The following is a 14181-nucleotide window of genomic DNA, read 5'->3' as shown; positions in this document are numbered from 1 at the left end:
GCTTATTAAGTCCCGGCATTTTAAATGCACTGATCTAACGTTAAACAACTTGTAGGAGCAAACCCATTTTGAATGTTTTATTGATGTTTTGTTTTGGTGTCTCCTACCTAATTAATTAGATATTTCATCGGTATTGAGTAAGTGTGTCGTGCCTCCTCGCACTTTTGTAGTCCGGATGGCCTACTGTGCAGTTTGCTATTTACTCCTTATTGGTAGACTGTTCCGCATTGCTTCTTAGATTGTATGCCAGCGCAGCTAAATAACCCATCAGGCGCTTTGAAACATTGTTTCAGATTAGTCGATGACAACTAGACCCACAAACAAAAAACAATCAGATAAATAGCATCCATATTTATTACGACTGTCTTAGTTATGCTTCGCGATAACACATCAGCTAACAACACACGGCTAGAAACTATTACATCATGGTATCACAATCACAATAGTGTAATACATTACGAAGTCACGTATGAGGCGCAGCATGCAGTGTTTGTACATGATCGCACAATAGTAGCCCGTCGGAGCAGACCCGTCAGTATAGCATCGACTCCCCATTATATGTATAAGAGCTCGCCCAGCGCATAGGTCGTCTCGCAATCGACATGAGTATATAATGTATGTACACACTATGAGCAAATCATGCCACGAGTGCGCACGTCGAACGCACCCAGGGCAGAGAAGACAGTCTGGCCACAGGCCAGTAAGGAACACCGATTCGAAATCGAACCACGTCACAGCGGGTACACACAAACACCTACAATGTATATCACAGCTGAGCGTAGTGTTGACTTGTGCGGGTCTCGGACTGCGGACCGGCCGGCCCCGGAGGAGCGGTCGGTCACCAGTCCGGCCCTCTCGCACCACACCACTGAAGTCCTCCTCCCAGACACCCCACCCGGCGCGGCCGGCACCCTGACCTGACCCGACACAGGCCACCCGGCGAAGCTCGGACGAAGAACGCACCACCGCTACCGAACCGGTGGGACTAGAGCCTGAGCAGCGCCGTCGCCGCCGCCAAGACGAGCGCCAGTGTCGAGAGCGACGCACGAACGGCGCCGCTGCCGCTGCCCTGGCCCGGTCGAGCTGGAAAAGAACAGGACATTGTCAGCCGTGACGTCCTGGGGATTATACACGAGTTTTATGCTTACAAGCTTTGAATAAATGACTCAGCGCTTCAATTTTCCTGGAAATTGATACGTATGAAAGAAGTTTGTCGTTGTTAACATGCGAAAAGCGCCAGCAAACATATAAACCAGAGCTTTACCTCCACGCACTACATGATCACAGAATGAGATACTGTATTTATCATCTCAGCCAAAAGACCTTTTAATTAACATTAAGATCAATCATCATCCCCGACGTTGGGCCTCTCTGTCTCTGACGTCGCCGGTCTAACACCGCGAATATCCTCTGATGACATCACCGATCTCCACTGACCTGTGATGGGTTTCCACGGTCTCGTGGTGGTTCGCTGTGTGACAGGCCACGGGGTGGTGCGCGCCTTGGTGGGCGCCGGCGGCAGGCGACGCGTCGGCGCCGTTGGAGGACGGGTGCGTCGGCTCGGCGGCGGCGGCGGAGGAGGTGTCGTGGGGATCAACGTGTTGATGTCGCTGTTGCACGTGTCTGCGAACCGAGAGAGATGAGGTTAGATTAACTCAGACTGACGGCTGTCCTCGCGATGACACATTCAAGACGGAACTTAGCAGAAGTTGAATGCGTAACCAGAAAGGAATGCAGAAATGTCAACATCGCGGAACGCATGTGGACAGACTTCAGATGAAATGTGAACATGCATCTAGCAATACTTCAGCTGCAGTAAGGCAGAACGCAATCCCTCATCTGAGCTCTAAACGTCTCATTAATTCTGTCGATTTGTATCACTTGTCCAGCGGTAAGTCCTACTGCATTCTTTTGAGAGGGGTGACGTCCTTACCGATTCTGTTGATGAGCATGCCGGTCCGCGTGGGGTCGATGCGTCTCCGGCAGCTGTCGTCGGTGCCGGCCTCGCCGATGAAGACACGACCATCGGCCATAACCCGGCCGGCGAAACACTCGTAGGACAACACGTCTCTCCTCTGGGTGTACGTGTACATGACGTCCCCCTCGTGCCACGTGCCCAGACACCGGTACTCGCGCTCTGCGGAAAGAAGACGGTGGTCAGTACAGGGGTCTGTGCTACTGTTGTAGATTTGCAGCAATCTTTGGTGAAATTCATTAGATTTTAATTGAACGGTTTGAAAAAAGAGAAAATGATATAAAATGACGTTGGTTTTGATAACACAACTGATTTGAAGAGAGCGTAAAGACATTTTACAAGAAAGCCATTGTTTGATTGCATCAATTAATTCTGCGTCGATATAATCATGCAAAGAACATTGACACTTGGGTAGATCTCTGATGACACTTGATTGTCTTTGCATGCACCTACCGCTGCAAACCGTTAGAAAAATATTCATGCGTTTGATATACATGCAACACCCATTCACCTAATTTTTACACATGCGTGCAGACTGATTGAAGCCCCCACACGACCTCACTCTAGCCTGTCAAGCTGCATCTCGCCATCCGCGGCCGCTCAACCCGATCCGGTGCCCCGACCCGACCGTGTCAGCCGGCCGGGCCACGGAGCGCCACACACGGTCGCCAATTAACATTCCTGCAGCACAGCCGGCCGCCAGGGGGCGCCAGAGGTCACCGGAGCGCGCCGCCGCCGCGATATTTCAGCAGCCAGCCTCTATCTAACGACCCGACCGCAGCTGGCAAAAAGCCAGCCGTCTGGCGAGCGGCGAGAGCCCGCTCGCGCTCGCGGAGTTCCCCAGCGGCTCGGTTACGGCCAATAGCCGCCGGGAGGGTGTGTCAAGAAGTGCCACCGTGGCTGCGCGCCGATTGCCAATGAGTGACCGGAATGCACACTCACCGTGCAAGAGAAATCGCTTCCGCCGGCAATGCCCGTCACATCCGATCGGCGTGCCGCGAGCAGCGTCCGAGAAACCCTGACGCATTTCATAGTCGTGAATCAGCGCCGACGTGCCGTAAAGAGGTGGTTAGGCCCGTGCGGGGCATTATTTAGAACCGCCGGGACCGCCCTAAAAACGACCTCCCCTATCTCCGGAGCGAGGCGGCCTTCCCTCTCCATCTCCACCGGAGCAGCCCTCAGAGGCGAACCACGAGAGCGGCGGGCGTCGTGACCGCACTATTCATGGCCGCGCGGTCGTGTCGTCCAATCGATAGAGGCATCCCGCGCCGCCCGCGGCCACCAACCAGCCACTGGTGTCGTGCCCCGCAATGTGACGCGTCATCGGGTCATCGCGTCGCGTCATCGTGTCATCGTTCCGCGCCGCAGAGACGTCACTCGGCCCCGAGCTCTTCCGTGAGTTTTCGTGACGCCTCGCGTTGCCCTGGGCAGCCCCACGCTGGCATGCACTCTGATTCGAGCGGCAAAGTGCCGAGAAAAGTTGTCACACCGCAGTGTCACCGCCAGCCGACTCGGCGCATTCCTCAGGCGGCAGTGACCCCGCGCCGCGTCGCATTTGCCGCGGCGAGGCGTGACGCGCCGCAAGTGTCTCGTGGTCCACGAGCGACGCCGAGCTCACGCGCCGGTGACTGGCTCACTTTTCCCGATCGCGCGGTGCGCCGCAGGAGCCCGCAGCGGAACGGAAAACGGTCTCACGACGGCGACAGGCCGCGCTGCCAGCCCGCCAGGAAAAGTGCGCCTCACCGGATGGCCACGGGCGTCATTACCGGGTACAAACCGATGTCGGCACCGCGCTCCTGGAAGTGGTAATGTCTCAGTCGCGACGGGAAACGGCGCACGTCGGAAGACGAATGAGAGAGATTAGACTAATGATAGCCGATTGGACTTAATGGTGGCGATTGTCACACTGCTCCGATGTGATTGTTTCTACACGATTCCTGAAGGCTCTTGGGACTTAGGTAACCTCTGAGACTGTCATTACATCTAATGATAATGATGGCTCGATACAAGCTCATGATTACCTCGTTCGACGGCAAATGGGATAAACCGGTTACCGACATGGATACTAGCGAGATATCGTTATGCTCCAAAGCCCGAAAGCAGACTTCAGAGCACTCGTCCAGACCCGGTCTCTGTCCGCGGTCCCGTGCGGCCGGCGGCGGCGGCCTCGCGGCCCGCGCGCGCCGGTCGTCGGCAGCGGTCGTTTCTCAGAGGCGGCTCGGTAATGGTGAGAGGCGGCCGTCACTGGAAGGAACGTGCCCGGCCCCCGGCCGACCGCACCTGGGAACAGTCGGCACCGGACCGGCACCGCCCCACCGCGCGCCGTGGTGAGAAAAACGCCGTAACCGCCCGCTCACGAGTGCTCTCTCATGTCGGCGCACTCAGTCAGGAATGACAGCCGCGCTGGCGATCACGGGATTCGATCGAGGCCGATATCGCGGAGCCGCTGTCGGCCGGTTGAGTGGACAGAACACCGGCTTCGTGACCTCGCAGAAGGTCGCCGGTCCGGCCGGCCGATCCCACGCCGGCCGTCTGGCGCAATGTCGGCGCCTGTGAACCTGCAGACCAAACCGGGCCTCCTCCCTCGCCGGGCCAGTCGCTTCCGGGCGGCCGGACCAGAGCAAACGAGCCCAATGTGTGTACGGGGGAGGATATGTGTGTGTCCGCTTGTGTGTCCGGAAGTGCGCACGCGGCGGAAAGGCAGGGCGAGGCTGCTGGTGGCGCCCCGCCCTCCTCTCCCTCGGCCGCCCTCCTGTGCCGCAGCCACTCCCTGCAGACAAAGCCGGTCCGACCGGCGCACCGCCCAGCACCATCGGCCAATTTGCCACCGGTGCGCCCGGCGCCCGTGTCTGTATGTGTGTGTGCGTGTGTACTCTCGGCGGCTGTATTACCAGGACCGCGGTGAGCCGACTCACCACAACCGTCCCGCCAGCCAGCGCCAATTACCACTCAGTCCACACAGATAATTTGCCATTCATATTGTAATGATGTTTACAGACCATAATTGATTTTCTGACAGGTCCGATCGTATCAAATCTGCATGATTGACGCCAAAGTGGAACGTGGCTCGCGCCTTTTCCGACACCATAGGCGGAAATGATTGTCTTGAGAAACGCAGAAAATATGCATCCCGAGACGGCCGACACACTTTGCGTGGGTCATTAGGCGTTTACGGCAGTATTTAACATAGCGTCTTCGCCTAGTTTTGGATGTGTTGGCACGCGTGATAGCCGAGGTGAAAGCGCCGGCTCCATATCTTTAGGCCGAGGTGTTGACTGAGGCCGAGCGAACGATGCGTGAAATGTGACATGAAATTAGATGGATTAGTAGCCACTGTGGAATTAAAATGACGACTTTATAAGACGTTCAGTCATTCGTGGCGTTACTTGGAAACGACAAAAGCCGGTACTTAAACACTTCAAGTGTAGCATAAATGCTCGCTGGAGTGATGACATGTCAGCGAAGTGGGGTGTGAGATTGACGGGTGTTCCTGTGATGGGGAGTTACAAGCGGGCTTTGCGGGTGCAGTGGGCACAGTGAGGTCGGAGGTCTCCAAACGACAAACAGTCGGTGCTCGAGGTGGGTGGTGCGGTCACGGAGAGTTAACCTCCAGCGGTGCGGCCCGGAGCGCCACAATGCAGAGACGTTCCGCTCTAGAGAGCACCGGTCCCGTTAGGGCCCGGAGACCGTCCCTCGCCAGGGACGTAGCCAAGGGGGGGGGCGGAGGGGGCGCCCGCCCCTCCCTTGGGGTTTTCAGGAGGCCCCCCGAAAGGATTCAGGCCAACGTGGGCCTTCGGCCCACGTTGGCCTGAATCCTTTCGGCCTGAATCAACTTCGGCCCACGTTGGCCAAAATCACGTCGGAGGCGAAAGAAATTCACGCGGGAATCTAAAAAATGACGTCAGAACAGTCAGGGCCCTCTGACCAGCCTGACAAGTGACAGCTAGGACCCTTCTAATCTCCTGTGAATAACCACTAGTGTCTGTGTCTGACCGCTAGGGCCCCTCTGACTCCTCAGTAGAGAGGAGGCCCTCTGTGGGTAGGAGGCCCTGTGTAGAGAGGAGGCCCCCTTAGAGAGGAGACCCCCTGTAGAGAGGAGGCCCTCTGCAAAAAGGAGGCCCTCTGTAAAAAAGAGGCCCTCTGTAAAAAAGAGGCCCTCTGTAAAAAGGAGGCCCTCCGTAGAGAGCAGGCCCTCTGTAAAGAGGAAACCGTCTGAAATCAGAAGGCCCTTTGAAGAGAGGAGGCCCTCTGTAGAGAGGATATCGTCTGAAGAGAGGAGGCCCTCTGTAGAGGAGGACTCCCTCAGTAGAAAGGAGGTCCTCTGTAGGTAGGAGGCCGTCTGTAGAGTGAAGGCCCTCTGAAGAGAGGAGGCCCTTCGCAGAGATGAGGTCCTCTGTATAGAAGAGGTCCTGTGTAGAGACGAGACTCTGAAGAGAGGAGGCCCTACATAGATAGGAAGCCCTCTGTAGAGAGGAGGTCCCTGTAGAGACTAGAGAGGAGGCCCTCTGTAGAGAGGATGCCCTCTGTAAAGGAGGCCCTCTGGAGAGAAAGACACCCTTAGCAGAGAGGAGGCCCTCTGTAGATAAGAGGCAATCTGTAGAGAGGAAGCCCTCTGTAGATAAGAGGCCCTCTGTGGACAGGAGGCCCCCGGTAGTCAAAGACAGCGTCGTATATTAAGTACATAGAGTGGAGGCCCACTGTAAGCAAATTACCTTCCGGCTTCTGTTCCCTGCTACTCTCTATAGAGTTCTCAGTTCTCACTATAGTGAGAACTGAGAACTCAGGAAACTGTACAGAATAGACTCCCAACCGCGTCGCCGCCCACTGTAGGAAGGGACAGGGGAGGAGGTCCTCTGTAAACAGAAGGCCCTATCCTATGTAAACAAATTATTTGTATAAATGCGCTCAGAGAAATCATGCCGGGTGCCGTCAACGGTTTTGCCGTCAACGGTTTTACCTGCAGTGGCCGCAAAAACTGCCAAAATAGCCGATATTTTCGGAAACCAGTTTTCGGCAATAACTTTCGTCTCAAAATTTGCACGAACTTCCCTTTACCAGCATCGTGTTCCTCTCGTCAAAACGTGTGGAATGAACTATCAATTGAGCTTGAAAGGTCAACTTGAAAATTTGGCCTCAGGTCAAGGTCACGACCTGACCGATAAGGGCTTAGTTCCATATCAGTCCATCCGTATCGTCGAGCCAAACACAACTAAGGTGTATTCATCGCTCTAGCATGCCTCTATCAAAAGTTATTCGCGAAAAAGTCAGATACCATTGGTGACATGAGATGACCTCAGGGTTATAAAAAGGGGTCACGGGTGCCATATCAAAATTCCAAGACCTACATTTTTTTGCATTTTGTCGCTCTTGTGCATTTGCATCTCTGAAAGTTTCAAAGCGTTTGGTCACTCCGTGTAGCTTTGGCAGACATTGAAACTTATGTAGTGCGGTCATTTGACCTGACCTGGTGACCTGAATTTAAGTGACCAGGGTCTGAAATTTTCACAACATATGTAGAAATGATGTAGGATAAAGCGTGGTGCGCCGTCGTTTTTGAGATATTCACGGTAAACTGCAGGGGGTGTATAACACCCCCCCCCCCCCGGCAGGGCGCGGGTTAATGCATGAACACAGCAGCCCCTTTCTGTAATATATAGTTACCTGTGGCTGTGTTGGTATTTTTACGATGCATGCAATTACCCAAACCATTTATCAGACCGTGATGATATTCCCATAGCCATGCTTCGCACAACTCATAATAATTTATTTGACCGGGAAATTAATATATATGTTACAGGCAAAGTAAAAACTCGGGCATTTTGCAAAATGCCTAGGCAATTTGCAAAATGCCTGACCGGCTAGGCATTTTGCAAAATGCCCAGGCAATTTGCAAGATGCCTGACCGGCCAGGCATTTTGCGAAATGCCTAGGCAATTTGCAAACTGCCTGACCCACCAGGCATTTTGCAAACTGCCTAGCCAGTTTACAAAATGCCTGGCGGGTCAGGCATTTTGCAAAATGCCTGAGTTGTGATTGATTTATTTTACCGTTTTTGTTTACCACAGGCGTTGACCACGTCGTTCCCATGTGCCTGAGCCCCAAGCACATTCAATATTTACGAATATACCCACGTCTTCCGCCACTTCCGTCGAGATGGAGCCACTACTGAATGGACTGTGTAGATTGAGCCAACGTCTCCCTATACTTTTCGTATACGGAGTTGTAGCCGTGCGTGTGTACGAATGCTGTGATGGGGCGCGGAGCAGGGCACAGAAAAAAACATGGGCGCGGAAAAACGCGGCGACCGGCCGAATATTGACCCGACATTCTTCGCTTCCCGTGCTTACTTACATCACGGCAACAGAGGGCCGCAGTGACACGGGGTTGCCAGCTCGATCGATAGAACAGAGACATCGTATCCAATAAGCATTTTTGTTAATCACGTGTCACGTGGAAAGAAATAGTCTATATCTTGAGAAATCAGCCATTTTTGGTACATTTCAGGAAAAACAGCATTTATAAACAATGCATTGGAATGCGATGAGATACATTCCATAGACTAAAAGAACATGTGGCTTTTCCAGAAAAGCAAGTTTTTGGTCATCCACGACCCACGTGCACACCTTTATAATAAAAAGACGCTTAGAAATAACAAGTTTTACATTCAACGGACATGTTCATCTTTACACAGTCACAATGCATTGATAATGTAGGCGTGTGGCCCGCCAATCAAACTACCATACATCGAAAGAACATTCTTTTCTGATCAGATCTACCCAAAGTAGTTCCAGAGTCATCAAGGCTCTTAGAAACATTACCATGTTTAACGCGTGTTTACCGATAAAACCGCGCCGGGCGCCCGGCAGCCGGCGCGGCGGTCGGGCCGCTGCACACTGCACTGGTCGGAAACGCTCCAGCGAGAGGCCAGCGGCCCTTCCGCAAAAGTTTTTTGCTTGTTATTCCACAACTAGTGAAGCAAACTTCATAAAACTTTGCATACCTTCTCTGTCATATGTAAGCTATCATTTGGATGTCAAGCACTAAATATATGACGTGAATTTCTTAAGTTATGACGTCATAATTGAGTATAATACAGGATCTAGCACCACTTTAAGTCAACAAGGGATATTGGGAGCTGCTATTCGGGCACCGGGAATGGTTTCATGCACTCCTTGCAAGGTCCAGTGCTTCACTTTAGCATTGTTGACTTTGCGTTACGTCATTTATGACGTCACTAAGGCCATATAAGTTTTTCGTCAATAACTCCTGATCAGATGGAGCTAGAGAGTCGGGAAAGCCACCATTGGACTCAGGAAGACCTGCCGAATCGAATGATATGCGATATGACCTCCTTCAACCATTTCGTGACCTGAAGGGCTCCGACCTGACCTTGACCCGAGGTTAACACCTTAACCCTCGCCGGCCGAGGGGGGGGGCGGGTGCCGCCCCCCCCATAGGGTTTTTTCGCGATAGCTCCGAACACGCTGGCGATAGAGAGCTGAAACTTGGCATACCTGACCTTTGATCCAAGCCGCATCTTTTGACACCAACCGCATTTTTGGGTCAGGTCAGGTCACTGACCTATGACGTCATAAGTGAACCTCTGCACGGTCTTCAGATGTCGCAACTTCGCAACGCCCTCACTGCCAGAGGAGATGTCACAGGGAAATGAAACTTGCAGGATCTAGTATCCATTATGAGTCCCACAACTTGTATATCTCGGATTTTTCCTAAAGGTCATATGAGGTCAGGTCATTTTCGTGACCTCACCATTATAAGTCAATGGGGAAAAATGAAAACTGCTATTCTGGCGCCGGGAACGATCTCCAACTATCTCAAGCACACAGAATCGTGATTTTATGCACTCCTTGCAAGGTTAGATGCGTCACTTTTGCAATGTTGACCTTGCGTGACGTCATTTATGACGTCATCAAGGTCATATTAGTTTTTCGTCAATAACTCTTGATCAAATTGAGCTAGCGAGTCGGAAAAGCCACCAATGGACTCAGGAAGACCTGCCGAATCGAATGATATGCGACATGACCTCTTTCGACCAACTTCGTGACCTGGGGGTGCTGACCTGACCTTGACCTGAGGTCAACACCCCAAGTTGACCTGACCCGGACAAAAAGTATACCATTCGACGCGCCTGAGCGAGACGAACACGATGCTGCCAAAATCGACGCTCTGCGGCCGTTTTTTGCGAAGTTATTCACCAAAAACTGAACCGTACCTTGGGGCACTTGACCTGACCTCAGAGGTCACCGGTTGACCTAGGACCTTAAAATCGGGTACCAATCTCTGCGTCTCGTAACGGCGCACACGCTCGTTTTTTCCGCGACGCGCTAGCTCCACCAGGGGCGAAACGGCGAGGGGGGGGGTCGTACCCGCCCCCCCCTCGGCCGGCGCGTATGTAGAAAACCAATAGGTCCGGCGAGGGTTAAGTTGACTTCACCCGAACACCAAGTATAGCATTCAACGCGCCTGAGCTAGACAAAACGATTATGCCAAAATCGCGGCAGTGCGATCATTTTTGGCAAAGTAATTAACCTAAAGCCGAGCCCGTGCCTTGTGGCACTTACCTGACCTAAGAGGTCACTGGCTGACCTAAGACCTAAAAATCGGGTAGCACCTAATTGTTGCGTCTTATAACGGCACACAAGCTCGTTTTTTTCCGCGAGGCTCTAGCTCAATTAGAGGCGAAACGGCGAGGGAGTTGTACCAACCCTCCCCGGTCAATATAGAAAACCAATCGGTCCGGCCAGGGTTAAATACCGGAATTGTGATCTAATGTAAAAAGACGGCCCAAGGTAACCCGACGTCAGTGACAGGTGTCCTATATTTGCAGCGTCTTATATTCACGAAGGTTTCAATTTCCACTTTCTTCAGCCGAGTGATGGTTGTCAATAGCAAGGCTCTCTAAATGCAAGCCGTAATCGTCACGCAATATGTGGAAGGCTTTTGATGTCAATACATACATAAATGCATACATCAAACGCGCTTTTCACAAAATTAATAAACTCAAGCGCATCTGTTTTTAATGACCAGTCAACTACGCATGGATGCGTGCAGGCCACACAGGTCAGCGTAAGCCGGGCGCGGCGGCCGAGCCGAAACTGGGGCGGGGCGGGCGGTAGTTGGGTAGGAAGAGCGGCTCCTACAAATTTTGCGCAAATATGCGCAGTTAGCTTTTATGTTTCCCTGGTGTAAATCTAAATCCTGCTTCATCTCACAAAAAATCAGAGTGGAACTAGATGGGACTACCTGTTGTTTCCTTACCTAAACTTTGCAGTTATATTCCAGAATCACTGTAGGAGAGCCTTCATAAAAAAAGCTACAGTAGATCTTAGTTAGGGAAAAAGTATACCAAAAATTTTGCACTGACCAGTCGGCAACTTCATAACGAACATTTTGATGCATAATATGTGGGATTTCAATTTGGTGTCTATCAGCAATAAGACTTTGAATATCCGGCTCAAGAAACCTCTTGCTCCGCGTCAGTTTCCGAGTTCTGGGATATCCCATCTTCGGGGGCTGATTACAGCTATTTTTGGTCACCCGGATTAGTTTTTTTTTGGCCTAAGTATAATAATTTGATCAATTTCAAATCGATCTATGTAAAAAATAATCCGAAACTCAGGAATCGCCCGTGGCCTCTCGTGAGGGCGTTTCCGACCAGTGTGCGCTGCCTGGGGCTCAGTGACCCTGAACTCGGCAGCGCTACCCGGAGAATGTCTCACTGTGTGTCCTCCCACTTGGTGCGTAGGGGAGAGCGGGGCCAGTTGAAACACGGGGTCAGATGAAACATGGCTTTATTTTCAACAGTATGCAACATATGGCGTTGCCGACACCACTGCGCATCCGCGCTCGACCACTTCCTTTGTCAACGGCGTTTGGGCGGCAAACGGACGTTAATTTTGATTTGACACTTGTTTTTGTGTTTTTGAGGGGCGTTTGGGAGAAATCGTTTTTATGAATATTTTGTGATATCTCATATACCTTTGTTTGCTGAAAGAAGAACTCCTGGCTCCGGAATAACACCTTATTTGGCCCTTCATTCAGCATGATGCCGTCCCTCCAGCTCGTTTGACATGTGCTTTACGGCGCGTGCGAGATGGCGGGAGCGGATGGGGTCAATTGAAACGCTTCTCTGAGGGTCAGTTGAAACAGGGCCACAGGCCGTTTCAATGGACCCCGGTGACCTTTGCAATGGTTATTGTTCAACGGCTGTAAACATTTAAGGAAATAGTCCACCTTTGAAATGAGCTTTTAAACTGAAATAGTAGTTTACTAGAGATCAATTTTTGACCCCTTTTTCTTCAGCCTTTTGCTTGAAAGCACACTATAGCCTGATATATTTCTCATTTTTTTCATCCGCCCATTTTACCATAGTCTATGTACTTTATGTCACCTATTATGAGGAACTTTGCACTTTTAGCTTTCCAACGACCTATTGAATGTAGCATTTGGAAAAGTAAACCGGACAAAATATCTCCTTAAGAAAGTGGCCTTAAAGAGGAAACCATCCCATTGTTAAGGATAGGTGCAATTGACCCCATGGGCTGGTTCAATTGACCCTCGCATCGGGGTCAATTGAAACGGGCGTAGAGCTGTTTTATAAGCATGCGTTTGGCAGCAAAATATGTCTGAAACATAATTTTACATATCTTAAAATAAAGCCAAAAGAGCATATTTTTTCATGGCATTGTGCACTTTTCGATATGACAACTAGATCTCGCTGTGCATGTCAATATATAAAAAGTGGTTCAACTGGCCCCGCTCTCCCCTATCGCTTGTGATTAACCCCTGTAAGCGGCACTTACAATAATGCTTACGCATCGTCGCTGGTGTGAGTTCGATGTCGGGCATTTTGCAAACTGCCTGAGAAAATAATTTCAGGCAGTTTGCAAAATGCCTGGTGGGCCAGGCAGTTTGCAAACTGCCTAGGCATTTTGCAAAATGCCTGGCCGGTCAGGCATTTTGCAAATTGCCTGGGCATTTTGCAAAATGCCCAGCCGGTCAGGCATTTTGCAAATTGCCTAGGCATTTTGCAAAATGCCTAGGCATTTTGCAAAATGCCCGAGTTTTCACTTTGCCTGTAACATATACCTATCCATCGATTTGTTTGTTTCATCTACGGCGTAAATGAAGCAAACCACCTGGGCCTAGGAAAATTTACTAACGAAACCATGTTTTACTTACAGCAAGTAAACGTGGCATCATTCACACAGAAAGAATTGATAACCGTAAAGTTCAATCTTGCAGACGTCAGTCAGGTCAGAATCGTGACAAGCCTATTGGAAAATATAATGAACTGTGTCCTGCTTCGAGTAAACGAGTCAAGATCACCCAATTCTTTCTGAATTACGTCAGACTAGCTGATCTGTAAGCACCCAGGTGGCATTTACTGACAGGGGCACCGGGAAGGATCATCTGAGGCGAGGTGAGGTCATCAACAGTTTTTAGCCAATAAATCACGCATGATGAGATTAAATAGTTGTTAGTGTAACAAACCGTTCGCCTGGTCATGACGCGCCCATTGGTACCCAGCGTGACCTTCCTAGGTCAGATTTTGAAGTTGACCTAACTATGTAATGTAGGTCGTTATAAACCATATTATTTGTTATGACCTCTGGCGACCTCAATATTGACCTGACCCAAAAAAAATTTGTTTACAAAAGTTGTAAGTCGTTCAACGAACTATCAAACGCCGTAGCCGTTTGTCGCTACGATTCGTGCTTTTCGAGTTCTGACGAGGGCCAAAAAGGCCCCCGCCCGATTCAGAGTCTTCCAGAGTCCGCCCGGAATACGGTTAAGCGCTTGAAACATATATGATAATACACCAAGTGTTACTCTGGCCGTCATCCAGTATCCACCCATTCCTCGCAGATCCTCCCCCTCCTGCTGCGGTCCGGCCGACGCCGCCGCCGCCGGCGGCGCCCGAGTTTTTTTTTTTGCCAGTTACCATGCCACTCGGACTTCGGAGACTTGTGATATGCGTATGTTTCTTACCGCTGCAGCGGTTAGAATAAAGAAACATACCAGTGCGCTGGCCATATGAAAGCTGAACAAAAGCCTGCATTATATTGTAGTAGTATATGTATTTATGTAGGCATGAGACCCTCTGTAGAAAGGAGGCCCCTTTAGGGAGGAGGCCCTCTGTAGAAAGGAGGCCCCCGGGATTCCTCCGCCCCTCCCTTGGCCAA

General features: G+C 51.1%; 1 protein-coding gene across 1 annotated transcript in view; it reads right to left on the bottom strand.

Annotated features, from left to right (window-relative positions):
• Positions 1 to 336: 336 nt before the first annotated feature.
• Positions 337 to 14181, bottom strand: part of LOC122383321 — a 40108-nt gene continuing 26263 nt past the window's right edge. The window contains exons 10-12 of the mRNA XM_043369630.1: positions 1934 to 2137; positions 1438 to 1623; positions 337 to 1083 (exon numbers count right to left, since the gene is read on the bottom strand). Coding sequence (XP_043225565.1) covers positions 986 to 1083; positions 1438 to 1623; positions 1934 to 2137 — 488 coding nt within the window. The 3' untranslated portion in view covers positions 337 to 985. The remainder of the gene's footprint in view (positions 1084 to 1437; positions 1624 to 1933; positions 2138 to 14181) is intronic.

This window comes from Amphibalanus amphitrite, unplaced genomic scaffold (genome assembly GCF_019059575.1).
Source record: "Amphibalanus amphitrite isolate SeventyFive unplaced genomic scaffold, NRLGWU_Aamphi_draft 000160F_arrow, whole genome shotgun sequence".
NCBI classification, from domain to species: Eukaryota; Metazoa; Arthropoda; class Thecostraca; order Balanomorpha; family Balanidae; genus Amphibalanus; species Amphibalanus amphitrite.
The sequence above is the reverse complement of the archived record's forward strand: the minus strand, read 5'-3'. Positions and strand labels throughout refer to the sequence as shown.